The sequence below is a fragment of the Caenorhabditis remanei genome, chromosome I (assembly GCF_010183535.1).
Source record: "Caenorhabditis remanei strain PX506 chromosome I, whole genome shotgun sequence".
Taxonomy (NCBI): Eukaryota; Metazoa; Nematoda; class Chromadorea; order Rhabditida; family Rhabditidae; genus Caenorhabditis; species Caenorhabditis remanei.
The window spans coordinates 11,016,665-11,043,545 of NC_071328.1; the positions used below are offsets into that span (position 1 = coordinate 11,016,665).

The window sequence follows — 26,881 nt, forward strand, 5'->3', positions numbered from 1 at the left end:
ATCAGTTTCAAAGTCTATCGCTCTGAAAAATGGACAAGGTTGCTGCCCCGAACAATGATGAAGCGAGGGTGGAAATTCCACCACCAATTGCTGTGAGATCCAACTCGTTTCTTTTCTTCAAATCCCAAAATCGCTCAGGTTCCACAAGAAAAGTCATCAGCGATGGAAAAAGTGTCGATTCCGGCCGAAAGAGAAAAGAATATTGGAGAACGGAAGACTGGATACGAGTACTCAATTATTGTTATCAACTACAAACCTGGACTTAAATTTGGATTAGGAATCAAGAATGTGTATAAGAATGTCTTTGTCATTAAGGCGGAAGAAAGTGAATTTGAGAAATTGAGATTTCAGATTACTGTAGACGTTTTCAGATTCATTGGTCACGGGACTATTCAACGTGGCTGATCGTATTATTGATGTTGATGGAGAGCCAGTTCATGAGAACCAGAAGTGTAAGGTTCTTCTGGTGAAGGCGTTGAAAGAAAAGAAGATTGCGTCGTTGTTGATTGAGAGAGGAATCACTGAGAAGGCGTTGAAAGATGCCACTGTAAGTTTGGAAGCAGGTAGTTCTTTTCCGCCGATGATTTTTTAAATGTTATTATTTAACAATAACTTAGAAGTGTTCTGATATTCGGTGAAAGAACAAATATTTCAGGACGAAATGAACGAAGAGCACAATCAGTCAGTGATGGCTCCTCCAGATGTCAGAAGTATCATGAGAAAACTAGAAGCACATCGTCATCTTCGCAAATCACCGTCTCTGGAAAGTGCTGCAGTTCCCGGTTCAGCTGTTCCGAGTGCATTGACAAAGAATAAAGATGGAAAAGTGGAAAGAAAAGCGTGTATTTTGGAAGATGGGCACAAATCGGTCATTATTCGTATGGATAATGAGGAGAATCGAGACAAACTCAAAGTATTCTTATTTTTCTAGTTTTCATCTGTTCGAATTCGATATTTTTCAGAGAGTCGAACCTAAAGAGCCGAGAAAAGTTGAGCCAAAAGTTGAGTCAAAGACACCACCAAAACAAGAGAAACAAGAAGTTAAACCGGAACCAAAACCAGAAGCCACGCCTGAAACGAAACCTGAGACAAAATAAGCCGGTTCAGCACTGTATTTTCAAAAACAAAATTGGAATAAGGAACGCAAAGAAATCTCCCACTTCTTCTTCCTTGTGGCGTAATAAAATGTTCTATTTAGTCTACTGTTGATGTTTTTTATTTTAAATCATTGAAACGTTTACTCTTTTTCTGAATCAACGCATTTCTATTTGCCTTTTTTGAGGAAGGTTTAAGAAGGAAGTTTATTCGGTTCACAAGTTCAATAATTCATTATTGAGCTTTGGAAAATAAAAATAGCGATGCGATATTTACAGTTAATGCTCATAGCTTTCATAAAAAAAGTTGGTAATTTAGGTAAGTGATGACTTCATTCTTCGTCATCGGTATGAATATCATAATGTGATTCGTCCATTCGGCGCCCTGCTTGTTGATCTCTGAGCAGAATTTCTCGTTTCCTAGCAGCCAATTCCTTTTTGTGTGCTTTTGCTCGCTGTTCTCGTTCAGTAGCCAGTTTAAGATCAGCGGTCCGATATTTGCACAGTCTTTTGTCTTTGATAACGACATCAGACACGCTAGTTAAACGTCTTCCTCCACTTGGCGAGTTTACGTACACGGCTTTCTCTCCAAGCCAGGACCGGAGTGGTTTAACTCTGTTGCGAGCTGATCGTCTGTTTCCATTATTTGTGTCTGGTTGAACTGAAATACAGATTGATTTCTTTACATCTTGGATCTATACAAACTTATTTCGCGCTTTTTGAGCTGGAGTCCAACATTTTTCCCATTTTTCCCCGGATTTCTCCTACTGAGAATGACGTCGTCTTCATCGGATTGCCACGATTCTTCCACATTCGTGTCATTCATGACACGACATCTAGCAGTACGGTTATATCCCGGAGTGTTCACAGTGGCAATCGAGTCACCTGTAGTAATATCAGATTTTTTGCATAAATTTCCGTTCTAAAAACTAACTAAGCAGAGCAGCTCTATTTCTGGATGATCTTTGATTAGAAGGACCCGCCTGATTCTCGATTCTCACAGTTGGGAGGTCCAAGTCAAAATCAGCAGGTTCCACCGAATCCAAGTTAGCACTCAATCTTTTAGGAGACGGCCGGATTGACATATCACCCACTTCTAACTCAAGATTGAACGACGGTCGATAGGTCTCTTCGGGTAATCCGGTGGAAAGATCTCTGTTGCTCGCATCATTTCGCTGATCATTTTTGACTGTTACTCCTTCTCCAGTTACCGGCGTCTTCTCAATGATCGGTGCATCTTGAACCACTGTTTTTGCCGTCGTGGCACTTTTTCCAGGTGTGCATCGCTCTCTACGAGTACCGAAAAGGGTATCGTCGCATTCGGGTTCATTAACATGTTTTCTCAATGATGATATAGTAGGTTTCAGATAATTGAGCTTGGGAGTAATGACAGAAGAAACATCATTTGCCTGAGTTACTCGCACGGTTTCCATAGAATTGCCTCGGATGGGAAGATTGCGACGATTTGATCTGTAAAATAATCAATTTGAGTACGATTCCTCATTTTGATAAACGAGCAAAATACGGATGAACCTACTTTGGTGTGACATTCGTCGGATTTGTGATTTTGTCTACTTCTGGAATTGGTGAGATGCGAGACCCGTTCACAGATAGTGGATCAACAAATGATGGGCCGTTGGACTCGGCTTCCATTGAGACTTCTTCGACCATCGACAACATTTCAATAGTTTTTTCTTTGTCTGATTCAACACTCAGTCTGCTGATGATCTTTGGCGGGACTTCAACAGTAGGTCTTAGCTTCTTACGGGGATTCTTAAAGTAGTTAGCACCAGGAGACGGAACTTCCTCAATCATACTTTTCATCAAAGAAGAGTTCAAATCTGCATGGCGTCTTTCCCGCTCTTGAACTCCAACTTTATTTGATCGTCTTCTTTGTTCTACTCCTTCAACTGTGTTTTCCGTGATTGTTGTGTCGATTAGTTCGTTCGAAATACAGTTGCCAGACAGTTTGCTAGAATCAATTACAGAACCTGATTGATCAGCATTGACACTTTCATCTATTTTCTTTGTGTCATCTTGAGCTCGCTTCCCATCATTTGGCAGTAAACTATCATTCGAACCGCTTTTTACAAAAGTATTTTGTAGAGAGGAATGCCTTGTAGAATCCTGATCACCTTCAGGGACAGTAAATGTTTTCTGAAGACTTGATTCTGATTTATCGCCCTCTGCTCTTGGATGTAGAGTGAAAGTTTTCTGAAGAGCTGATTCTGATTTATCGACCTCTGTTCTAGGATCTACAGTGAACGTTTTCTGTAGAGATGCTTCATTTGCAGATACATGTCCATGCTTTTGATTTTCATCTTGGTCATCTCTAACAGTAAAAGTTTCTCCCATTTTGGCCGAAGATTGTTCGGTGTTTTCCACAATTGGAATAAGTACGTTTTTGTTATGGACTGCCTGTAATTAATAAACTTGCTGTTTCAAACTTTGACAGACGCATCAATTACCACTTTGTCATAATCTAATTGGTCTGTGTTAACGACATGGGAGATATCAAGAACCCTTAGAGAACGCATTGAAACATCTTTTCCACTTTTTGGAGTTGAGCAACTGAGACCGGCTTTTCCGCTCTGAATTTAAAAAAATTTGTTTCAATATTTGATTCGGATTCCAAACATACTCCTTTCGTTCCAGCAACCGGTGATCCCATCATTGACTTTTCACTCAAATGCTTGGGAAGTGCAGGAATAGCGAAAACTGGTTTATTCGTGATAGTTATGTTCTCAGCAGTATCATTTTCATCGTCGCTTTCTCGTTCTGAGTACTCGTGTTTTTCCATCAATTCTTTGAAATTCTTCGCTCCTAACATTTGTTCTTTGAGGCGACCTTGGGCCTGAAATAGAGCTTAGTTAGTGAACTCTGAGCACAGAGCACTTCAATATCTTGTTTCAAATAACATATTGTCAGTAAATTCTCTCAAATAAATCATATAATTAATCAGAACAAGCCTTTCATTCGGTTTAAAAAAATTATATATCTGTTTGATAGAATACAAACCTTTGCGAGTTTTTCAACTTTTTGACCTTGCAGTCTTTTGTTAATTTCACGTTCAGAGAATCCTTTTTTTCTCAATGCTCTTTCTTCATCGTCATCATGAGTATCATTCAAATTTGACGACTCATCCAAAACGGATTTTTCGTTCAAGTATGACATGTCTTCGGTAACTCCGGCATCGTGTAAAGCAGCTATTTGTGTGATCGCTTTCTGAAAAAAAAATCAGTTCGGAAATAACTGTGAATGAAACTCACTCTGCCAGGAACAATTGTACTGCGCCATCCATGTTTTCGTTCCATTTCGGGATTGAAAGCAAATTTACCTGGATAAAAATGTAAATTGTATTTTCTGGAGTGTTAATCACGCATTTAGTTTATTCGGAATTTCGCGGAATGGTCTCGTAGTTGAAAAAAAATCAAACATCGTGTTTTTAAGCTCTGCAGGCCTGAAATGAACTGCAAACAACGTTTTCCGCTCCGAGACCACTTCGAACAAATTAGATGCGCCTTTAACACCCCCTGGCAAGTGTTCGCGAACCAATAGACAAGTGTTCGTGAAGCAATAGACAATTTAGGACGCAGCAATTGCCTAAGCAACAGAAAAATTCATGTGAACGAATCAATATGTCCGCGAATCAATTTAAAAATGGCGGTGCTTTCTACATGTGCAAACGCGCTCTATTGCTAATTTTAGACTCGCATTGAAAAATAACGATTTTTAGTTTATTCTTTTTCGATTTTTCGGTTTTCACTCGTTTCTTCTGAGAAAATCTTCACTATATATTTTCAGAAACTTGATGTAAATGTATATCGATTATCCAAAATGAAACTAGCCCTTCTTTCTACTAGTTCTTCCCCGAATTCTCTGTTTCTTCTGACATTACCTCTTTCTCATTGGTTCGATTACGCAAGATAATTTCTAAATGTTCAGATGAAATATCAGGTCGAAACACAGGCCCTCCCTTACTCAACAATCATTCTTCACTGCTTGAAATACCCATCGAAGGGCGTTTTTGGTTTATTGATTGGAAACAAGAAGGGAGACAAAGTCACGGTATGTTATAGTTGTTTAAAATTTTGAGAATCTTCTAACAATCATCAGTAAACGAATCTGATGAATTCAATGCCCTTCCATTTTTAGTTATTTCATCGATTTGTTTAGGTAACTGGATGTGTTCCTCTCAGCCACGAATCAACTCCACTTGCCCCGCCTCTCGAACTGGCCACAGCTCTTGTTCATGGGAAATTCGGAGTCTCGCTGGTCGGTGTCTACTTCTCAAACTCAAACCCATCAGATGCTTCTCTCAACATGTATGCCACTCGACTAGCTGATCGAATTACTTCTGTCACTTCATCACCTGCCATTCTCGTGCAAGTAATGAATGAGAGACTGGTTTCTGATTGTGACCAAGATCGCCTAGTAGCCTATGAAAAAGATGGAGACAGCTGGAAAGAGACGAAGTTAGTTTAGATAATTGTAATAGTTTATTACGACTTCGAAAGTCGGATGAAAAGATAAATAACACATCGTAATAATAATTAAAAATCCTACTTCAAAATTTTAGAACAATCTTCCAAGGCTCAAACTTCCTTCGAGGTCTTCAGGCTGTTATCCAAAAGAAGTTGTACAGAGAACTCGCTGATTTCGAAAACCATCTAGACAACCCCGAGTTTGATTTCTACAACACGAATCTCAGTAACAAACTCGTACAAGTCGCGGAATTTAGATCATAAATGTGATAAACTTGTTTAACTTATTCGTGTCTATAAATAATTCATGTCGTCTGAATATAATATTTAATCACGTGTCCGCTCGCGAGTCGAATAAATGATTTGATGACTAATAAGCTGTGCAAGATTATCTTTCCTTTTAAGCGGTAAGAGATTTGTTCAGGCAAGATAAAAACAAGATTTCAGTCTGGTTGGAAGCAATACTTTATCAACATTCAGCAGAGATACGAAAATGAAGTGTAAAATCGCTACACACCGGGATACAGAATTAATTTATTCGTAGACCCAGGAGTTGATGAATGGGCTGGCGTAGTCGTTGATCTCCTCTTGCTTGAACCAGTGAGCGATCTCGCGGTTAGCAGAGTCGACAGCGTCGGATCCGTGGCAGATGTTACGTCCAGTTTGGATGGCGAAATCTCCGCGGATGGTTCCTGGAGCGGAAGCAAGTGGGTTGGTGGCTCCAAGCATGACACGTCCTTGCTTGACAACATCGAGTCCTTGCCAGACCATGGCGACGATTGGTCCAGAGCTCATGTACTCAATGAGAGATGGGAAGAATGGCTTGTCCTTAAGGTCCTGGTAGTGAACCTGAAAAATCAATAGTTGGGCTTGGCCTAAAATTATCTTTCGATCTTAAATTACCTCAAGGTGAGCCTTGGAGGCAGTCAATTGCTTAAGAGCAACGAGCTTGAATCCACGCTCCTCAAAACGAGCGATGATCTTGCCGACGAGGCCACTGAAAAAGGGAAAATAGGACTTTAGCAGATTGCGATATTCAGTTTAGTCCTAAACTGTAAAAATTTTCCTGAAATAACTAACCGGTGGACTCCATCAGGCTTGACGGCGATGAAAGTTCTCTCGGTGTTGCTCATTTTCGGACAATCCGACTTGGAACAGGTGTCAACAGCAATGGCGACAGCGACGAACGCAAGTGAAGCAAGTAACCAGCCGGCGCCCATTCATAAACTCCGACACAGCGGAAACAAGTGTGACCGTAGTCGAACTCGTGGCGAGACCTGCGAAATGCGGCAAGTTTGGCTTCATGCCAAGTTTTCAATAGAGCGCGAGTACTGACTCGTTTTTTTTTTTGGCAAAACCGATTTTCGGACACGAATTGAACTTGTGAGATGGGAAAACAGGTTTAAACGACAATTGAGAACAGAAATCAGAATCTGACGTTGTTGAAATAAAATATACTGAACAGGGAATCTGTATTTCTGACATATATGTAATGCGAGAACTTTCACGACACAATTTATTACACACTACATATTGTGTGACTTATGCCCGTTTTCCGTGTTTCCATGCCGTCTCTAGAAACTTCGTGCCTTGTATCAGAGCATCTTTCGGTTCCAAATCTTTATATTGAATGACTACGCGTTCCGGAAACCAACTTTAGTCTCATTTTCAGACAGTACTCAACGATTATTTGCAGTACAAAAAACCGGTTCTCCCTCATTTCGCCACCTTCGATTTTCTATGTTTAGAATCGACTAAATGTAAGGTTGTCTTCATTTTTTCGTCTGCCATATAACTGTTTGCCTACCAAACCGTGTGGATTGTTTGCAGAACAAAGCGGAGCAAAACTGCGGGGATACGGAAAAATTCTCTCAAACGGCGAGCCGTCTTCTTGTCACTTATCACCTGCTATCTTACGAACGAAGTCAATGGAGAACGAAGTGTAAGTTTCTGAACGTTTCCTGAACTATCAAAAAAAAACATTATTTCAAAATGTTATCATTTTTTAAATCAATTTCAGCGTCCTCCCTACTAATGGAGTTCTAAAAAAATGGACCAATTATGTGAATGGATGGCAAGAACGATATTTCGAAATTACCGAGGGAAACTTGGTTTATTATAAATCGAAAGCAGAAAAAACACATGGCTGTCGTGGGAGTATTTTTCTAAAAAATGCAATAATTGCTGTAAGCGCTTGGCATTTGGTTATAACCGAACGCTATAATATTACAGGCACATGAATTTGATGAAAACGAGTTTTCAATTTCCATGGGAGAAAATGTCGTATGGTATCTGAAAGCTGAAAACTCACAATCGAAACTGCTATGGATGAGATCAGTAGTGAGAGAAACGGTAAGTCTTTTCATTTGCCGATTGCAGTATTCAAGATAAAATAAAAAATATTACACTAAAAAGGTGTTTAAGACCGGTATTCTACTACAAAAAAGTTTTCGTAACTCAGTTCGGTTATTAATATGACTTTTAAAATTTGCAAAGGTCTAAAAATATCATTATATTTCCCAACGCGGCACTTCTTTATTTTCCGGTCTTTTTGTTCTAATTAGTTTCTGAATACCGGAAACTTTAAAAGATGTGATGGCAATTTAAAATTGATCATAGTTCAAACACCCAGTCCATATTCTCATTTATACATAGAAAAACATCGAACCAATGTTGATCTTTTTCTGTCCTTCCGAGTAAATATGTAGCTTCGGACAGTGGCAGAAAGAGCGTCAATAGAAAGTTCACGAAAAACTCAAGACTACATGCTAGAGCTCTCAAACATTGAAATTTGGGAAACTGTAATTTCTTCAACTCATTCTGTTTTCAGGTTCAAAATGATTCCGATTATAGTTCAACAAGCACCAAGAGTCATTCACGAAATCCATCAGTGTCATCAGCTCTTGCCTCGATTAATCAGAAAGCTGACGATAATGAATCAACAAAGTTATTTTCCACAAAACTATCCGAACTCGAAGCGTACCGAACTATGTGTAAAGATCAAATGACGTCAATTGAACGTCTTCTGGAACAAGGAGGAGCTAGTTGTATTGTTCCTCAGGCAACGATATTATCAGTGAAAGCAACTCATCTGGCTCTAATTGTAAACATCAATCATATTGTGGATCTTGTTAAAACATCGAAAGTAGGCTCCCAAATGCTTCATTTATCATAACCGTTCATAATTTCAGATTGTGATTCCAGAAACAACCTCATCAAAGTCGGTAACTCCTCCATCTTCTTCAACACCTCCACCACAACGAGAACCTCTTTGTGCTACTAGAAGTGTATCTTCTTCAGGTCTCCGTCGTGAATCAACGGTCGATCAGGAATATATGTCAGATGATAATTCGACAATGACGGCGTCAACAATACTTGCTAGGCCCGATATTGATGTGGTACAAAATATTTTAATGTGTATCCTTTGCTTATTGTCTATTTTAAGACGAGTGATTGTGACGAATTTTTCGACGCTGATGAATTTGATGTAGATTCCAAAAATGATGATGCTTCAGAGAAGAAAACCGAAGAAACTGTCGACACCACTTTTGAAGATAAAGAAAATGGGAATACTGTAGTTGAAGACCGGATACCCAAGAAGCCAAGCTTCCGAATCGTAAGTTATCATTTTCTAGTTTTTAAATAAACTTGGTTTATTTTTAGGAAGGAAACCCGCCAACTGGGCACTATGACGACTTGCTGGTGAGCCAAGAGCACACTCTTTTCTCTACAATCGATAAGCTTGCAGTTGAGCAGTTGAAGTGAGATATTCGTATTGCTAATTCACTTTTAACGTTGTAATTTTTCAGATATGCTCTCGCTGGTGTAGAAGATAATGTATGGAGTTTATTCGCTGAAGATGGTAAAATGAGAATGTACACTCGACAGATTGAAGATGAGGGAGGTCTTCCTGTAGACCCACTCAAAGCCACACATTCAGTGGATGGTGTCACCGCTCTTGAATTTATGCACTATTTCTACGATGCTCGGTACAAAATGCTGTGGGACCATACATTAGAAGCAATGAGTGTTGTAGAACACATCTCTCCAGATTCAGTAGTTCTTCATCAAAAACATAAAACAGTGTGGCCAGCAGCACCAAGAGAATCTCTATTCGTATCCCATATTAGAAGAGTCGATGAACATAAAAGAGACGGAGCTCACGACTTGTACATTGTCTGTAATACAGATGTAAAAAGAGAGGATGTTCCGGTTGGTTGAAACAATCAAAACAAATTTCAATTACTTGTTTTCAGCTTAGCAGCTCCTCAGCGGTTCGAGTTGGATTGACGGTCTCAATGATTTGCGAGACAATAGTGAAAGATCCTCATGTCGATAGAAAGTTATCAAGAGATGATATCAAATGTAATATTATATATGTGTCTCAAGGTACGAACGTTCCCTAATTTTCTTCTAAACGGCATTTTTTTTCAGTTCATCCTGGAGGATGGGTTCCAGTTGCTGCACTTCGACACGTCTATAAAAAAGAATATCCAAAGTTTTTGAGAACTTTCACTGAGTTCGTCAAGAAAAATGTGAATGGAAAACCGATCAGTATTTGAACTGTTACCAATGTTTCATGTAGTCAAACCTTCCCTGTGCCATTCAGTACATGTGTTCAATTGTAGTTTCTTAACATTTCGCTTCACTGTAACTTATAATAATGATGTATAACAGAGATTTTTGTTCGTGTAACATAGATTTGGTTGTGAGCTGAATAACTGAGAACTGTGCTATAAAACTTTTTTTTTTCAATTTGGTTTTTTCGTCACTTCGTTGGTTGGGATGGGTCCAAATAGTTTACTTTTGATGTGCTATTTATCATGATCAAATGTAAAAGTCAGGAAAAAAGGAAAAATCCATAGCCAGAAGATGTTCACTTCAAAAACTATAATTGGAGAAGTGAAAGTTAAAAAAGAAAAGATTTTTCAGAACGTTTCCCATGACGCGGTTCTGAAAGGACAAGAAGATGCGAACGTTCCAACGCTATTCAATAGGATTGCTCATTTTTGTAGTTTTCATTATAATTTTCGAAGAATTAAACACTGGAAAGGGGCGTATAAAACTTTCAAATCTGTATAATCATGAAGTCATCAGAAATATCACAGTTTCGAGACAAGGTTTAAAAAAGTTTAATGAATTTCTAGAACAATAACTTTTTCTAGGCAGGAAAGAAAACATTGGAATTGTGATCGTGTTGAACAAAGTTGAAGATGAAAAAGAATATCAGATGGCGTTAGATACCGTAAGATGCTATGGTCGTTATTTCAAGTACGATGTCCATGTAATTCATGTAGAAAAGGAAGATGTCATTGAAAAAAAATGTCAGCAGAAAGATGTGAGAGTTCAGCGAATAAATTTCAAAATTAAGTAGTTTTTCAGTTCATGTTTCGTCGTCATTGTATTCTTTCTTTGAAAATGCTGTCCATTTCGAACACTTGGCTACTATTCCTGGATGGTGACATGGGCGTGATTAACCCAAATCATTTGATAGAAGATTACTTATCAGTGGATAGAAATGTAAGTTAACAAGGTTCATTCGGAATTCTGTATTTTTAAATATTGAAGACTCAAATCGTGTTGTACAATCGCATTATGAATCACGAAGTTATGGCAGGTTCCTATTTGGTTCGCAATTCTCATTGGTCACGGCGTTTTCTCATGTTCTGGGCAAATTTCGAGAAGAAACTTCCACGGTCCTTCCATGGATCTGATAACGGAGCAATTCATGTGAGTTTTTCGAGTTTTTGAAAATAGAAAAACCAAAACTTTAGAGTGTGATCCTGAATCAAGCATTGCCGTCGATCAAACCGAAGTTGGATATCTGTGAGAATGAATTTTGGATCAAGTCGACGGACTACGAAAGCTTATCAACTTATGAAGTTTGTGCACAAGAACTGATAAAAAATGTTTCAATTCCAGAAATTAAAATTCTTCCAAAGGTACTTGAGAAGCTAATTTTTTTATAATGACACATGATTACAGGGACGATTTGCATGGGCTCGAGATGGATGGCTGACGGATTCAATTTGGTCCGATACCGATTTCATATTTCATGGATGGCAAATCAAGTACTATTACTCTGGTCTTTTTTTCTTTTTTTAATACAAAGTTTTCAGAAGAAAAGACAAGTTGATCTTCGGCAGATGGCACTCACCCCTAGTCTATGTGGACCCTTGGAATTTGACAACGTGCTCGGATAAAGAAGCATGGAAAAATTGGAAATACCGAGATACGTCCATGGCGAGTATTGTGGATGTCGATAGAAAAATATTCGGAAAAATTCAAGAAGAAAGAAAAAATTATGAAGAGCACTTGCAAATCATTTCAGACCATTTGCAGTTCGAATAGGACAGGAAACCGTATAATTTGATTTATCTGTCTCATTAAAATGTTTGTAGTTCATTTGTATTTATCTGCTTCCTTTTCTCACATCATTCCCTTTTGCCATAATTTAAAGCACGTGTACTTCTCACATCTCATAATTATATTACTTTGTGATCTACTTAAAACTCACCGACTTTGTAAACTAAAGTTATCTGTGGTAAATGAATTTTGAATTCGATACCTCTTACAATTAAACAAATTTATCATCAATGCTGCACGATTCAAAAAAATGTATCATGAACATAAGACGGCGAAACGTTTCTGACAGTATCTTTCGTCTGTTGTTATCCACGACTACCGGTATTGTTTTGAAAATACTCGGATATTTTCATCAAGCACAGACGTGTAACTTAAACAATTGATTACCCCAGTTCTCTCATAAACTACAAAGTTCATTCTGTTAGAGGAGAAATGGTAGTCTCCTGTGCTATTTTCAGTTACATCTCGTACTTTCTAGGTAAGTCAACTTGTAAAAGCCAATTATAAAACGATAATTCAAGTTTTCTTTGAACAAGTGCTAGCATCTTCGGTGATTGAAACATTCATTTCAGTTTATTGTCTTTGTTTCCTCATGAAATGAAAAACTTGTCTCTCTCTCTCTCTTTCTTTCTTGATTGAACTGTACCTTGTGTCTCCATATCAATCTTCACGTGATAGTAACGTTGAAAAACAGTTGTGTCCAGAGAGATTAAAGATAATTCGAAAGGATGATATCATTCTTGTTCTGCATTCAATTTCAAACTAAATTGAACTCTTCTTTAATTTCTCTTTTTCTTCTGCTCTCAAAGTCCTCAACTAAAATTAGACAGCGCCGAAGAGAGGCAGAAGAGTGGGCAGAGTCCATCGAGCAGCCAAAGCAGCTGCCTTTCTTTTTCTCTCTCAAAAAAGATGACGTGTTTTGTAATAGCTCTCCGTCATTTTTTTTGAGGTATTAGATGAGGATTTTCAGATTTCCTCCATTTTCTTTTTAATCAATTGTAGTTTCATTTTTCTAAAAAAAAATTTATGCTTCATAATGAGCGTTGAAATTTTATTAGAAGGGTATTTTTCCTCCACAAAAATGTCTCATCGACTGGTCCTGCAATTCTAAAAGACGGCAAACGTGCGCAAAAAGAGACTACAGATCTACATTTGTCGTTTTCCCTGCTCCGTCCATCACGTGCGCACTATTTCATTCGTTCTTTCTCTCTTCTCCAAACAATCGACAGTGTCAGCCAGTTGCGGTCGATGCCTGCGAGACGTGTTGGCGTGTGTCACTGTGCCAGGATAAGAAAGACTAACGGCCAGATTTTTTGCACTTTTTGAACCGAAATTCAAATAGTATTCCTATGAATTCTATTGGCAAAATCAACATTTTACAGTCTTCTTCGGTTACTGTAGCTCTTCCTGTAATTTACTGTATTACCGAACCTTACCTGGAAGATCTGAATCCGAATTTTAGACCGCTTTGTTATTTTGATATGTTATCCTTTATTATTATTCAAAAGTTCAAGAAGCGCTACTCTAATTATCGAATTTTCATCTTCAATTCTAAATAAAAGATGAGCTGATTCCACACTTGGAGCTCTCAACTTCTCAATATCGTCTGTCAACTTCTCCCATTCACCCTCTCACTTTTTTTCGATCTTTCCTAGATCAGAATGCACTTTAACCACTCGGAATACGCGATCAAAACTGGTTTCTTTTTATGTCTTTCCTGGGCTTTTGATGTCGCAACGAGACAAGTGTACTTTGAGACGTTCTCTGGCGCTTTTATTCATCCTGGTCGTATTACACGAAGTTTTTTTTTTCCGGAAAGAAGACTCGACTATTTCTTAAATTAACAACCATCATGTCATCTGACTTTCCGTGTTTTTATAATCAGATGGTTATGTTGACATTTAAGTCTAACAAGTAAACAGCAATACCATTTGTTTTTATTCGCTTTATTTCTATAACACTGGGGCTTCACACATCATCCTTCTTTTCTACTATATCAGTTTTACTCTATTCTTCACGTACTTGTCTTCTGAATGTACACGTTTTGTAAGTTATTTGAACATAGACTTCCCAGTATACTTTATGGGTGTACATTACTTTTTTGACCTGTAAAAGCAAGTGCAACTTTCCAATTGCTCAGTCTTAAATCGGCAAATTTTGAAAACCCTCCGACATCATCTAATGGTCTCGCAGCGATTGTAATAAGAAGAACAAAGAAACATTTATTTTGAATGCAGCGAAAGAATACATTAGTGTTTTTCTTACAAAATTTCTTCTTTTCAAACGCTCGCCTTCTCTTGGAATCAAATGTTTCAACGTTTTCTATATTTTCTATCTGCGTATCAACTCACTGAATGTTATCTCACTCACATTTCCCGCCGTGGGCCCGTGCCAAGACGGGTTTAGCACTGCCAATGCCTTCGTTTTTCTATCCCTCTGTCTGCGCCTCCATACTCGAATGCTCTCTCAGTCCAGTCGATGTCTTTTTCTCTCTCTTTCGCTTTTTATTGATTTCTTCTCATTCCACGCTCTTTTTGGCTGGGATGTTCCATCATTGAGACTATTTTAATTGATTTACCGCTCATAATCGGAATGGAGCCGAATATAACAGAGCTCAAAACGATCGATGATTACCAGTTGAGCAACCGATTGAATGCAATACCCGTTCATATTTTAACTGTTCGAAAGCATAGTCTAGAACGAGTTATAAAGTTATTTTTCAGGTGGAGAAAATCGAGAGAGGATGGCATGTCTTCGAAAACTCAAAGAAGACATTCAGGTGTTGGAGAAGCTGTTTCCAAAAAAGCATAATCGATTTCAGGTATCGAGAAACTGAACGTCGATACAAGACGTGTTTTTTTTTTCAGATACTGAGTGCATCAGTCGATGAACTGTCAATGAAATTCATCACTGCGGATAATAAAGGAATCATCGTAACTGCCAATATTCAGGAAAACTATCCACGCCAACCGCCAATCTGGTTTTCCGAGTCTGACGACGTACCAGTCATTGGAGCATCCCTTCAACGCCTCACCGAAACCGAGGAATCAACAAATATTTTGCATCAAGTACATCGATTGGTATCCGATCTTTGCTCTTTCTATGGTGTACAAGTTCCTTGCGAGCTTCCACAAATCGCTCCTCCAGCCCGAGACGACATAGATGAAGGACGAGGAAGTGACATGAGTGATTCTGCTTCAGAGGTAATAATTTTTCAAGAATGATGAAAAGTCGTATCTTTCATCGAATTCATATCTCACAGTATCACTTAAATTTTAGATCAGATAAACTTTGTTTTTTCAGGCAATTGACGACGATATGGCCGGAGATGTTGAGGAGGACGATGTAGAAGAAGAGGAGGAGGAGGAGGATGACGAGGACGCCGAGGGTGACATCGAGATTGTGGAAATGGCTGACGAAGATCCAACATCTCAACAAGATATTGGAGTGTCAAAAGCAGGTCTCGATATGCTCGACAAGGTTTCTCGAGTCAATAGACAACAACATTTGGATGGGAGAGTTACGGGATCAATCACTGCAACAGATCGTTTGATGAAAGAAATTCGTGACATTCATCGAAGTGAGCACTATAAGAACGGAGTTTACACTTTTGAGCTGGAGAAGGAAGAAAATTTATACCAGTGGTGGGTTAAGCTGCACAAAGTGGATGAGGATTCGCCATTGTTTGAAGACATGAAGAAATTGAAAGCTGAACAGAACCAAGATCATCTGTTGTTCAGTTTTACATTCAATGAAACTTTTCCATGCGAACCACCATTTGTTCGGGTTGTTGCGCCACATGTAAGTTTTAACTCGATTCGGCGTACTTTAAAATGAAACATTTTTTACAGATCACGAATGGATTCGTTTTGGGCGGTGGAGCGATTTGTATGGAATTGCTCACTAAGCAGGGATGGTCATCTGCTTATTCGATCGAAAGTTGCATACTTCAGATCGCCGCTACTCTTGTCAAAGGCCGTGCTCGTATTTCATTTGATCCAAAGGTTTGTTTATAATACTTTTTTATTTTAATTTTAATGGATCAGTGATTTCATGCAGATATAATCTCATATATTCTTATTTACAGCATACTACAACTTATTCGATGGCTCGTGCCCAGCAGTCTTTCAAATCACTTCAACAAATTCACGCCAAGTCGGGATGGTATACACCACCGAAGACTGAAGGATAATATTTCACAATGAAGCAATTCTCAATTTCTTTTTATTCCTGAATTTCCTCCTTTCCCACATCCTCTCACTTTCCGCCTTCATACTTGGTATTTTTATCCCGTATTTGCAGCCTTTCTGACTATTGTCTCTATTTGATTTAAAGATTCTTGGTTATTCTGGAAATATTATTTTCAGCACTTTCATCCTGCGGGTATATTTTGGTTTTTATTCATATTCTAGACTCGTTTCCACCCGCTTCTTCCACCTCTCCGATTTTCCCCATATTTTATACCTCCATTTTACCCAAACTATGTGTATTATTAGAGAACACGAACTCTCACTCTCTTCGTGAGAATACGAAGAGTACTCATTTTACACTGTTTTATCCACACGTTGAACCAAAAAGCATCATTCACAACAGCAACAAAAGAACCTACGATATGCTCAAAGGTTTCTAATTGCCTTGGACTCATGAAATCGAACTTCTATCGTCTAATGTACATTTTCCTGAAAATAAATCTTTGTTTCTATATTTAAACGTTTTGAACCTGATTTTTATAGTGTCTTAAAAACCTGATGAATATATTAACTTCCACTAACAGGACACTACTTTAAGATAGATCGCCGAGTGCGCTTACAATTAGTTAGATAATTGGTTGGTTTTGAACTCAGTTGACTACTTGACTGAAACAACAGACTAAACTTCACTTGCAACTTTGATAACTTCGATTAGGAAAGAGGAGTGGTTACACCGCACACAAAGTATGCTGGTCGGCGGAACCCGTGAGATGTCGGCTGCTAGATTTACTCAAGAGCGGCTGCCGAGTAGTTAAATTCGAGACCATACTATACAGAATCATTTCTGCAGTATGTATCTCGTAATTCCCATCAATTTGGTAGAGATGCCAACTGCGATGAAAGGGAGACGGGCAAGCCGCGAGCGTGAAACAGTCCTTTTGGACTTGATGACCGCACGGAGCCGATGAATTTTGGAGCCGTAGTGGCCTGCTCTTCTGAGCAGTTATATTAAGCAAAATGCACTCTTTCAGTCTGATACTTCAACCAGGGCCGAGCATTTTTATAAATAAGTTTTAGAAGCGTTTTCTTGTGGACTAGATAACCGCACAGAGTCGATGAATTGAGGAGCCGTGGTGCACTACGTGTAATCCTTATTGTGAATAATTAATAGTCGGAACACGCACCTAGAATTGAGAGTGAATGTTCTATTAGAAAAATGTATAATTTTACTGCTTTTTTCACTTTCCTAACTCCAACAGAGCCACATCGCATAGAATTATTTTCTTAAATTTTTTGTGGTATTTTGAGTATTCTAAGTACAGCATCTGGAAGAATAGCTGAACTCAAAGAATCCGTATTTATAGGAAAATATTGAAATACCTTTGATACCTTTTATTTCGATATCTAGAAAAAAGCGGATCAGAAAACCTAGGTTCAAGAGAACCAAAGTTCTCTTCATTTTTTCCCGTTTCGAATATTTTCCTTCGCGCCAACACTGCGAGAGACGCAGACACGGCTACGCGCACACCGCGAATTGTCACCATTTCGTTTTTCTCGGCTGCTTTTAGGCTTTTTTTAATCTCTATTCCTGAGTCGATGGTTCTTCTTCTTTATATCATGAAAATTTATAATAAAAAATGACAGCATTTAGTAGAAACAGTGTTACCATAGAACTTATGTAGGGTCTCGACACGATGATGACAAAACGAATGTTTTTCGTTTCTTATCTAGTATAGTTTATGATTTGAGCTGTATTCTAACTGAATTGCATAGAATATTCTTCATATTAATTGTACGTCGTTGTTTTTGTTTCCCGGTTTGTCTTTCTTTCAATTATTTTTACAAATTTTAGCTAGTAATGTTCCTGACCCGCAGCGAGTACGATCGTGGAGTTAACACTTTCTCTCCGGAAGGTCGGCTTTTCCAAGTGGAATACGCTATCGAGGCTGTCAAACTCGGATCAACAAGTATCGGAATCAAGACCAGTGAGGGAGTTTTGTTGGCTGCAGAAAAACGATCAACGTCGAAGTTGATGGTAAATGATGCTATCGAGAAAATTAGCAAAGTCGATCAACACATTGGTGAGTTTCGGCGTTATAAGTTCGAGAATTGTTCGCAGAAATTATTACGTTCTCATGTTAATAATTCATAGAATAAATGCAAGTTATTGTTTCTCAGGTGTCACTTTCGCTGGTTTGATCGCTGATTCTCGTACACTCGTCGAGAGAGCTCAGATCGAGGCTCAAAACTTCTGGTTCACATACAATCGAAAAATTCGCGTGGAAGACGTCACTCAGTCGGTGGCCAACCTCGCACTTCAGTTCGGTGACGACGATGTGAAGGCTTCGATGTCCCGTCCATTTGGTGTCGCTATGCTATTCGCCGGAGTCGACCAGGAAGGTGCCAAGCTGTTCCACCTCGATCCATCAGGAACATTCATCGATTGTAAGGCTAAGTCGATTGGAGCTGCAAGTGATGGAGCCGAACAGAATCTCAAGGAGCAATACCATGATGTAAATATTTATGTAGTAGCCACTCTAATCTGATTCATTTTCAGGCTCTTACTATCAAGGAAGCTCTCAAGATGGCGCTAGCCATTCTTAAGCAAGTAATGGAGGAGAAGTTAAACTCAGCAAACGTCGAAGTTGTTGTCATCAAGCCAGCAGTCGATGGTAAAGGACGCCCAATTGGCGAGTTCACAAGAGTCTCGAATGAGGAGCTTGATACAGTGATCACCTCCCTCTGATTCTATTGTTTCATTCATGGTTTTTTAACACCCGATTATTTTCTCTTCCGTGATTTTTGTCTAATCTAAATTTATTTGCGACCGAGTTTTTCAATAAATTATTCTCCTTTCCTTGGATACAGCGTTTCTTGCAGTTTTTCTATTATCAGCGTTATGTTATAAACTTGAAGACGATACTGGTATTTAGCTGGCTCCTGCAATGTTGAAGCGATGATGACAAGATGAAGAATCGATAGAAGGAGAAATTCTTGAAAAATAATGTCTTCACGCAGAACATCTTTGCTTTCCACTTGACTCGGAATTTTTTTAAAGGCAATTTCAAACAGCCTTATATCGATTTGAGAATAACAGTTCTAGATGTTTATGCTTTTAAGTTCATGGACTCTTTTACCTGTTTAAGAGTTTTAGAAAATAATCACGTGCAATGAACTGAAATAATTTATTGAAACACACAACGTCAAAGCATTAAAAGACAGTTTCACCTTTGTTTTGGCTATATTTTAAATTTCCTATAAAAACTTTTCTAATAACCAATTTTCCTAGTATTTTTCATTTCTAGAATTGAAATTTTTTTAGCATTCAGCAAACTTTGTCTTAATTTTCTTTCTTTTTCACCCAAAATTTTGTTGTCGTTTTACGAGAAAGTTTAAAGGCGCATGAGGACAACGCGGAAAAAGGTCTCGCAACGAAACAACTATTGCCGTTGTGAAGAGGGAAAATAGCAATGTTCCTAAAAATCTTCCAAAATGCTTCCTTTTGACCGTTTTCCGTGCTGAAAAATCGCTTTTAATCAATGTTTTGAGCTGAAAGAAGTATTTTTAGTCTTTTAATTTCAGAATCAGCAATTCAATTTTTACAGCTCTCTAAGAAAATATTTCTCAGTAATATTCTATAATTTTCAGTCTTTAAAACGTAATCTCACGCGATCCTTAATTCACCAAGATGGTTAGGGAAGACAGATCTACTTGGAAGGCTAACTACTTCGTCAAGCTCATCGAGCTGTTCGAGGAATACCCGAAATGCCTTCTCGTCGGCGTTGACAATGTTGGATCCAAGCAAATGCAGGAGATCCGTCAAGCCATGAGAGGTATCAGCTGACATCTCTGATTTAAATTTATTTTCTTGTTAAAGGTCACGCCGAGATTCTTATGGGAAAGAACACCATGATCCGTAAGGCTCTCCGTGGTCATCTCGGAAAGAATCCATCCCTCGAGAAGTTGTTGCCACACATCGTCGAGAACGTCGGATTCGTCTTCACCAAGGAAGATCTTGGAGAGATCCGCTCCAAGCTTTTGGAAAACCGTAAAGGAGCTCCAGCCAAAGCAGGAGCTATCGCTCCATGCGATGTCAAGCTCCCACCACAAAACACCGGAATGGGACCAGAGAAGACCTCTTTCTTCCAAGCTCTCCAAATCCCAACCAAGATCGCCAGAGGAACCATCGAGATCTTGAACGAGGTAAATCCAGGTTTTGAGAAATGTTTGTATTTTTTGTTTTTCAGGTTCACCTCATCAAGGAAGGAGACAAGGTTGGAGCTTCCGAGTCTGCTCTTCTCAACATGTTGGGAGTAACTCCATTCTCGTACGGATTGGTTGTTCGCCAAGTCTACGATGACGGAACTCTCTACACTCCAGAAGTTTTGGATATGACCACCGAGGAGCTTCGCAAGCGTTTCCTTTCTGGAGTCCGCAACGTCGCTTCGGTCTCTTTGGCAATCAAGTACCCAACCCTTGCTTCCGTTGCCCATTCCTTGGCTTCTGGACTCCAAAACATGTTGGGAGTTGCCGCTGTCACCGATGTTTCCTTCAAGGAGGCCGAGACCATCAAGGCTTACATCGCCGACCCAAGCAAGTTCGCTTCTGCTGCTCCAGCCGCCGCCGCTGCCCCAGCTGCTGCTGCTCCAGCCGCCAAGAAGGAGGAGCCAAAGGAGGAATCCGACGACGACATGGGATTCGGTCTTTTCGACTAAGTCCTCAAGTTGTTCTGAATTTGTTGTTAATAAAATGTTATTCAAAATTACCGTTGTTAGATATTACTGTGCGAAGTGTTTCATTACACTGATTTATCTATTCTTTTCATATATTTTTTTCGATTATCAAGAATTCGTTTCAGTTACTGGCCCATTCCTTTCAAGATGCTGATCTACAAGGACATTTTCACCGGTGAGTCGTTGCCCGATCTGAAGCGCTCTAACCTGCGCTCTCCTTAAGCTAGTCTAGCTGCATGTAAAGATTACTGGAAGCGGCTGTACTGGATGGCGTTCTGCCGGAAAGTGCGACTTATCCAGTTAATTTTTGTTGTGGATGGTAGATTGGCGAGTTATGAGCGGTAAATATGTCGGATAGTTGGGAGACTTGCGAAGTGGCAAATGGCATGGCGCTATACTTTGTGGGAATCTTATTTAAATATCCTAAATTTCAGATGACGAGCTTTCCTCTGATTCATTCCCAATGAAGTTGGTCGATGACCTCATCTACGAGTTCAAGGGAAGACACGTTGTTCGCAAGGAGGGCGAGATTGTCTTGGCCGGATCTAACCCATCTGCTGAGGAGGGAGGAGATGATGAGGGATCTGATGAGCATGTCGAACGCGGTATCGATATCGTCCTCAACCACAAGTTGGTCGAGATGAACTGTTACGAGGACGCCTCAATGTTCAAGGCTTACATCAAGAAGTTCATGAAGAACATCATTGACCACATGGAGAAGAACAACCGTGACAAAGCTGATGTTGATGCATTCAAGAAGAAGATTCAAGCTTGGGTTGTCAGCCTCTTGTCCAAGGATCGTTTCAAGACCCTTCAATTCTTCATTGGAGAGAAAGCAGCTGAAGGAGCCGAGAATGGACAAGTTGCCATCATCGAGTACAGAGATGTCGACGGAACTGAGGTTCCAACTCTCCTGCTGGTCAAGGAAGCCATCGTCGAGGAGAAGTGCTAAGCTTCACTGTTAAATCATTTAATCTGTTTTTCAATGAATTATATATGATCCCCAGCTTATATCATATCGATTGCAACAAAAACATAAATTATTGTCTTCCGCGTATCTGGTGTAGATTCTCTAACTTAACACAAAACAATAGCTTTCAAATGATAAATGTAACCGAGTTTTGTCGTTTGGTGACGAATCATGAGCAAATCCTACTCTGTAAAGGTGTTGATTTTTTCGCGACGCGGGTGTGGGATAAACTGATCACTGAATGGAAAATGAGTCTTAATTCTTCAACGGTACTTGTGTTGTTCAATGTCAATGAGTCTTTTGGTCTTTCAGCCCGAGGAATTGATTTCATTCGCGAATTCCACACACAAAGAGTTGGAATGCAGGTTCCCAGATTCTCTGAAAGAACTGAAGTCCAATCTGAAAAGACTTGAGTACAGTAGAAAGTTTGTTCAGAGTCCAGATAAACTTTGGGAGAAATGGACGGGCAGGAAGCCCGCAGCAAGTTTGCAGGTAGCTGTTGTATTAATAAAAATAAAATATTTGGTATTTCAGACTGAGTTCCGAACAATTACTTCAAACGAGTTATTACGGAAGAAAATCAAGTTGAAAAAGCAACACGAAATAGATAGAATCATTGAGCTGATTTCACAAATTCAAACATTCATGGATCATGAGTCTGGATCCCAAAGTACTAATCCAGTTTCAAAAATCTGAGTTAATATAATATTGCAGATACAATTGACAGTGTCATTGATTTTGGTGCTGGAGTTGGGCATTTGTCTCGCATGATTTCACTCGTGAATAAGTTAGCAGTTATGGCAGTCGAAGGAAATCATCAGGTACTTGATTATATATCGAATAAGTTTGATCGCTTGAATTTCAGTTTACTCTATCGGCTCACAATCTTGATGAAAAACTGCTTCAAGATTCTAATATCAATTTGACAACGACTCCAATGCGATTCACTAGTTTCGTAACAGAAGAAATGGCAACTAAAGTGGACGATTTTGCTCAAAACTCGGCTATTATCGTTGGCCTGCATTGTTGTGGGGATTTTTCGTCTACGATTCTGAAAGTATTCCTCAAAAGCCGAAAGGCTCGAGCTCTCGTACTATTCGGATGCTGCTATCACAAAGAATTCCAATGCTTCCATTTTCTAAATCCAGATAACAAAGATGCACAGACGTTAAATGTAAGAGAATATATTAAGAGAAATACCCAATGATTATTTTTTCCAGGATACAAAACTCCAAACTTCCACAGTTTTTCCGTTAAGTCGAAAATGGAAAGGATGTGATTTGAGTTACAATCATCGAGAAATCGCCTGCCACAACAATGAAAACATGGCCAGTCGGTTCGGCAAAACTGTAAGCGGTGCAATTCAAATGAAAAACTGTCTACGATTCACTGCTTACAGAGCGCTGATAGTTCACGATATGCCCGCGCTCATCTCGAAAAATGGATTTGGGAAGTATCCGACTCGCCATCTGACAGAAATATTGGAATGTGTTCGGTTCGAATTTGATTGATACTTCAAGATATCAAAACAAAATATTTCAGGTGAAGTGCGTCGATAATAAGACAACCTTCGAGGAATATATTCGAAAAGCTTTAGCAAAACGTGGAAACCATTTGCTGGAAAAAGTTTTAAGGGTAATATTGTATATATATAACGCCTTAAATTTTAATAAATTGGTTTCAGATCATCCCCAAATCCGAGTTGTCTAGTTTTGTGTCATCGTTCAAAAGTTCTCAGTTCGATTCATTCGACGTGTTGCGCCTAATGTTTGCTCCTGCAATCGAATCAGCAATTATTGACGACAGAATATCGTTTCTACAAGAAAATGGTGTAAATGCTCAATGTATTCCTCTTTTCGATCCTACTATTTCACCAAGAAATCTTGCCATTATTGCTTATAAACATTGTTAATACTTGAAGTTATATAATCCTTTGGTTTGACTTTTTTCAGTGTGCCGTGTTTTTGGTTTTCAATCCAATATTTCCTTAGTTTATTTATTCTAACTTCATCACTTTTTTTTCCTTGAGAATGTCGCCAAAGCCAACATCTTCAGCAACGACAGAAGTATGGGTTAACACAAAAGTCTGTGTAAAGTTTCCATTCGAACCATATGAATGTCAACGAATTTTCATGAAAAATGTAGTTGATGTTCTGGATCGGGTTAGTGAATTCTGTGAATCTGTGAAATCTCTAACCAACTGTTTATTAGAAACTGGACGCAGCTCTTGAAAGTCCCACCGGAACCGGAAAAACTTTGTCTCTTCTCTGTTCAACTCTGGCTTGGGTACAAAAGCAAAAGGAAATCAAGCCATTAGATTTTTCTACTTGGCAATCATCCGGAGCTGGAGGAGCCGAGAAAACAGAAGAGAAGCTGAAAAATTCATTTATTCCAACCATCTTTTACGCATCAAGAACTCATTCACAGCTGGAACAAGTTGTTCACGAATTGAATAGAACTGAATACAAATGGGTCAAAACGACAATTCTCGGATCTCGTGAACACTTTTGCATCAATCAGAAAGTGAAGAAAATCAAAGAATCTAATCGGCAATCTCATGTGTGCCGGGGATTAGTCTCGAAACGAGCATGTCATTACTACAACAAATTTGATGCAATGACCACTGACAAGATGAATGAAGTTTTAGACAAAGGGGAGGCTATGGATATTGAAGATTTCGTGAAACTTGGAACACAAAATTCGTATGTTTACTCTCAACTATAAAAGCTATAAATAAAGTGTTTCATTTCAGGCTCTGTCCATATTTTATGTCTCGACAACGATCTGAAACAGCTGAGCTTATTCTTCTTCCTTATAACTATATCATCGATCCAAAAATGAGAAGACGATATAAATTAGACTTAAAGAATTCAATTGTGATTTTCGACGAAGCTCACAATTTGGAATCAATATGTGAATCGAATGCGTCTGCTGAACTTTCATCAACCAATATTGCGTTGTGCATTGAGGAGTTGAAAAAAGTGTTGGCATTGTTGGTAGATGAAGAGGAGACCGCCCGAGCTGAAGCTGATATGGATACAGAAGCTTTCGGAAATCAGAAGATTGATTTGACGAAAAAGTTAATCGAGAACTTAAGAACAGAAGATTTAATGGCAGTTCTTGAGAAAGTTTTCTTATTAGAAGAAGAGTTGGATAAACTATACGAATCGAACCTGCTTAAGGTATCGTAAGGGCCAGTTTCCAATATTTTATTTATTTTATTTTTTCAGCCCGTTCCACCATTGGATGGAAAAGCCAGCGACGGAGAAATTCTTCTGGAAACTCTCGCAAAGTCAGGATTCGATGGAAATTCAGTTGAACGACTGGTAGATATTCTCCGTGATGCCATTTCGTATTTATTGTCGAAAAATGAAGAAGTGGCACTGACAGAGAAAGGCGATGGAATGGAAAGAGTTGCTGACTTTCTGCTTTCTATTTTTTCGACTCATGCTCAAGAAGTTGCAGCTTCGGTTGGAGATGAAAGCATCAAGGTACAGTGTGCATAAACAGCTTTTCATTAAAATTAAAGTTATCGAGTAGAGAACAATTACTAATTGTTAAAAGCATTCTTGATGTAAGACACAATTCCTGATCGTGGATCACATTTCTTCAATTCTGCCTCTTCTGAAATATCCGACGTCACTTTAGAAGTCTCCGCCAGTTCCTGAAACTCCCACTATGATTATTGTGTTTCCTCGGTACACAATACCGTAAAACCAATAGTTTGTTGCTGACGTCTTCTGAAGATCATCCCACGTTTCTTCGGAACATCAGGAGTTGGTGGTGCCATCGTAGATGACGCGGTTGTACTGCTCGTGCCACGTTCTGATCTCTCAGTTGGACAAGTTGATTGATCAGCTGAAAAGGATGGAAAACGAAGTAGTGAGCCTCCTTTTTCGCAATTAGGCAATGGCTTGTCGATTTTAATCCATTGTTGCAAAAGTGTTAGTTCACGAAGAGCGATTTCAAGAGCATCAGCTTCCAATGGCAAGGAAGCGAGATCTTCATTAGCTGGAAAACATGTGTTTTTTTTTGTGTTCCACTTGCGAATGCAAACTTTTCTTTTCTATTTTATTTACTAGATCTGCAGCATTTTTCAAAGTTGCTTTCATTGCTAACTCCCCATCTACACTTGGAGCCGGAGAACTACGAACTAAAACAGGACGGCATGCGATCATTCTGAAAATATCATAACTCTGAATGTTTTTAAGTCATGAGAGATTACTCAATGAATTCCATTTTTCTAGATTTGAGCATCAAGTTCTTCGCTTGTTTGTAGAGAGCTTTAGTCTGATTTCCGACCAACATCTCATCGTTTATCCCCAAAAGTTGATCTCCAACCAGTAGTCCAAAACTGATGGCAGTTTTCGATCGAATCTAGAATAAATTTTTTACTCTATGTGACCCTCCATTTGTAATCCTACATGATTGACTAGAAGTCGTTTCTTCTCAGACCTCAAATACAATCCAGCAGCTCTGTTGTTACAGTAAACTTTAACAGAAAAGTAGTGGAGACGATCATCCGGTGGAGGAGAAAGACGATCAAGTTGGCTTCTCGTTAGACATGAAATATTCCATGCACGGATCACGACAAAAGTTACTTTAGTTTTCTGAAAATCTAGCTTCTGAACATTCAAAAGTTCCTTGTCAAGTTGAAAACGATTCCAGATTGGAATTCCATTGAAACTCGATATTTGATCTCCTGGCATAAAGCAAGACATCAATTCACGTTTCACCGAAGTGATTACCATATTTCTATTAGTGTTGATGGAGTTGAGAAACTGGAATTCAAGAGTTGCATAGTTAAGGGTACATCTCAATCCTGACCTGTGTTACATTTTCCAATTCAAAACAAACAGTAACTGGAACGAAATGTGATGAAGGCATACTTGAAATGTTCGGTGAATTGATTGGAGATGGATCAGGAGAGTACATAGATACGCGATTGATATCTTCCTCCTCATTAGCATCAATGACATCAAAAGAGCGTTGTTCCGAACTTTGTTGCATTTTCTCTCGACTCCCTCTATTCTTTATCTGAAAA

General features: G+C 38.9%; 12 protein-coding genes across 12 annotated transcripts; 8 read left to right on the forward strand and 4 right to left on the reverse strand.

Moving 5' to 3' along the window:
* Positions 1 to 29: 29 nt before the first annotated feature.
* On the forward strand, positions 30 to 1,097 carry GCK72_002402 (uncharacterized protein; the record flags this gene model as incomplete). The annotated part of the gene is made up of 5 exons (XM_003112083.2): positions 30 to 92; positions 139 to 325; positions 372 to 547; positions 656 to 913; positions 963 to 1,097. The coding sequence occupies 5 exons, from the start codon at positions 30 to 32 to the stop codon at positions 1,095 to 1,097; spliced, it is 819 nt and encodes a 272-aa protein (XP_003112131.2).
* Positions 1,098 to 1,426: 329 nt separating this feature from the next.
* Positions 1,427 to 4,408, reverse strand: GCK72_002403 (uncharacterized protein; the record flags this gene model as incomplete). The annotated part of the gene is made up of 8 exons (XM_003112261.2): positions 1,427 to 1,755; positions 1,800 to 1,979; positions 2,029 to 2,564; positions 2,632 to 3,512; positions 3,563 to 3,685; positions 3,736 to 3,948; positions 4,113 to 4,319; positions 4,364 to 4,408. 8 exons carry the CDS (start codon positions 4,406 to 4,408, stop codon positions 1,427 to 1,429), a joined length of 2,514 nt encoding a protein of 837 aa, XP_003112309.2.
* A 631-nt stretch (positions 4,409 to 5,039) lies between these two features.
* On the forward strand, positions 5,040 to 6,442 carry GCK72_002404 (uncharacterized protein; the record flags this gene model as incomplete). Its single annotated transcript, XM_003112143.2, has 4 exons — positions 5,040 to 5,162; positions 5,271 to 5,569; positions 5,674 to 5,804; positions 6,129 to 6,442. 4 exons carry the CDS (start codon positions 5,040 to 5,042, stop codon positions 6,440 to 6,442), a joined length of 867 nt encoding a protein of 288 aa, XP_003112191.2.
* Positions 6,113 to 6,798, reverse strand: GCK72_002405 (uncharacterized protein; the record flags this gene model as incomplete). The annotated part of the gene is made up of 3 exons (XM_003111956.2): positions 6,113 to 6,427; positions 6,482 to 6,575; positions 6,659 to 6,798. The coding sequence occupies 3 exons, from the start codon at positions 6,796 to 6,798 to the stop codon at positions 6,113 to 6,115; spliced, it is 549 nt and encodes a 182-aa protein (XP_003112004.2).
* Positions 6,799 to 7,846: 1,048 nt separating this feature from the next.
* Positions 7,847 to 11,929, forward strand: GCK72_002406 (uncharacterized protein; the record flags this gene model as incomplete). The annotated part of the gene is made up of 14 exons (XM_003112260.2): positions 7,847 to 7,930; positions 8,409 to 8,723; positions 8,770 to 8,976; positions 9,024 to 9,194; positions 9,242 to 9,339; positions 9,388 to 9,790; positions 9,835 to 9,967; positions 10,013 to 10,132; positions 10,744 to 10,916; positions 10,961 to 11,098; positions 11,147 to 11,308; positions 11,353 to 11,520; positions 11,564 to 11,649; positions 11,698 to 11,929. The coding sequence occupies 14 exons, from the start codon at positions 7,847 to 7,849 to the stop codon at positions 11,927 to 11,929; spliced, it is 2,490 nt and encodes an 829-aa protein (XP_003112308.2).
* Positions 11,930 to 17,992: 6,063 nt separating this feature from the next.
* On the forward strand, positions 17,993 to 18,880 carry GCK72_002407 (uncharacterized protein; the record flags this gene model as incomplete). The annotated part of the gene is made up of 3 exons (XM_053723409.1): positions 17,993 to 18,215; positions 18,313 to 18,647; positions 18,692 to 18,880. The coding sequence occupies 3 exons, from the start codon at positions 17,993 to 17,995 to the stop codon at positions 18,878 to 18,880; spliced, it is 747 nt and encodes a 248-aa protein (XP_053592054.1).
* GCK72_002408 (uncharacterized protein) lies at positions 18,452 to 19,981 on the reverse strand (the record flags this gene model as incomplete). The annotated part of the gene is made up of 2 exons (XM_053723410.1): positions 18,452 to 18,600; positions 19,819 to 19,981. 2 exons carry the CDS (start codon positions 19,979 to 19,981, stop codon positions 18,452 to 18,454), a joined length of 312 nt encoding a protein of 103 aa, XP_053592055.1.
* GCK72_002409 (uncharacterized protein) lies at positions 19,823 to 20,849 on the forward strand (the record flags this gene model as incomplete). The annotated part of the gene is made up of 3 exons (XM_003111984.2): positions 19,823 to 19,967; positions 20,012 to 20,337; positions 20,382 to 20,849. 3 exons carry the CDS (start codon positions 19,823 to 19,825, stop codon positions 20,847 to 20,849), a joined length of 939 nt encoding a protein of 312 aa, XP_003112032.1.
* A 165-nt stretch (positions 20,850 to 21,014) lies between these two features.
* Positions 21,015 to 21,819, forward strand: GCK72_002410 (uncharacterized protein; the record flags this gene model as incomplete). The annotated part of the gene is made up of 2 exons (XM_003112038.1): positions 21,015 to 21,042; positions 21,302 to 21,819. The coding sequence occupies 2 exons, from the start codon at positions 21,015 to 21,017 to the stop codon at positions 21,817 to 21,819; spliced, it is 546 nt and encodes a 181-aa protein (XP_003112086.1).
* Positions 21,820 to 22,122: 303 nt separating this feature from the next.
* GCK72_002411 (uncharacterized protein) lies at positions 22,123 to 23,749 on the forward strand (the record flags this gene model as incomplete). The annotated part of the gene is made up of 8 exons (XM_003111932.2): positions 22,123 to 22,329; positions 22,372 to 22,507; positions 22,552 to 22,658; positions 22,703 to 23,011; positions 23,058 to 23,186; positions 23,237 to 23,332; positions 23,380 to 23,472; positions 23,522 to 23,749. The coding sequence occupies 8 exons, from the start codon at positions 22,123 to 22,125 to the stop codon at positions 23,747 to 23,749; spliced, it is 1,305 nt and encodes a 434-aa protein (XP_003111980.2).
* A 118-nt stretch (positions 23,750 to 23,867) lies between these two features.
* GCK72_002412 (uncharacterized protein) lies at positions 23,868 to 25,343 on the forward strand (the record flags this gene model as incomplete). Its single annotated transcript, XM_053723411.1, has 4 exons — positions 23,868 to 23,999; positions 24,049 to 24,539; positions 24,590 to 25,019; positions 25,068 to 25,343. The coding sequence occupies 4 exons, from the start codon at positions 23,868 to 23,870 to the stop codon at positions 25,341 to 25,343; spliced, it is 1,329 nt and encodes a 442-aa protein (XP_053592056.1).
* Positions 25,344 to 25,387: 44 nt separating this feature from the next.
* Positions 25,388 to 26,847, reverse strand: GCK72_002413 (uncharacterized protein; the record flags this gene model as incomplete). The annotated part of the gene is made up of 6 exons (XM_053723412.1): positions 25,388 to 25,501; positions 25,547 to 25,848; positions 25,895 to 26,016; positions 26,063 to 26,214; positions 26,262 to 26,618; positions 26,695 to 26,847. 6 exons carry the CDS (start codon positions 26,845 to 26,847, stop codon positions 25,388 to 25,390), a joined length of 1,200 nt encoding a protein of 399 aa, XP_053592057.1.
* Positions 26,848 to 26,881: the final 34 nt, after the last annotated feature.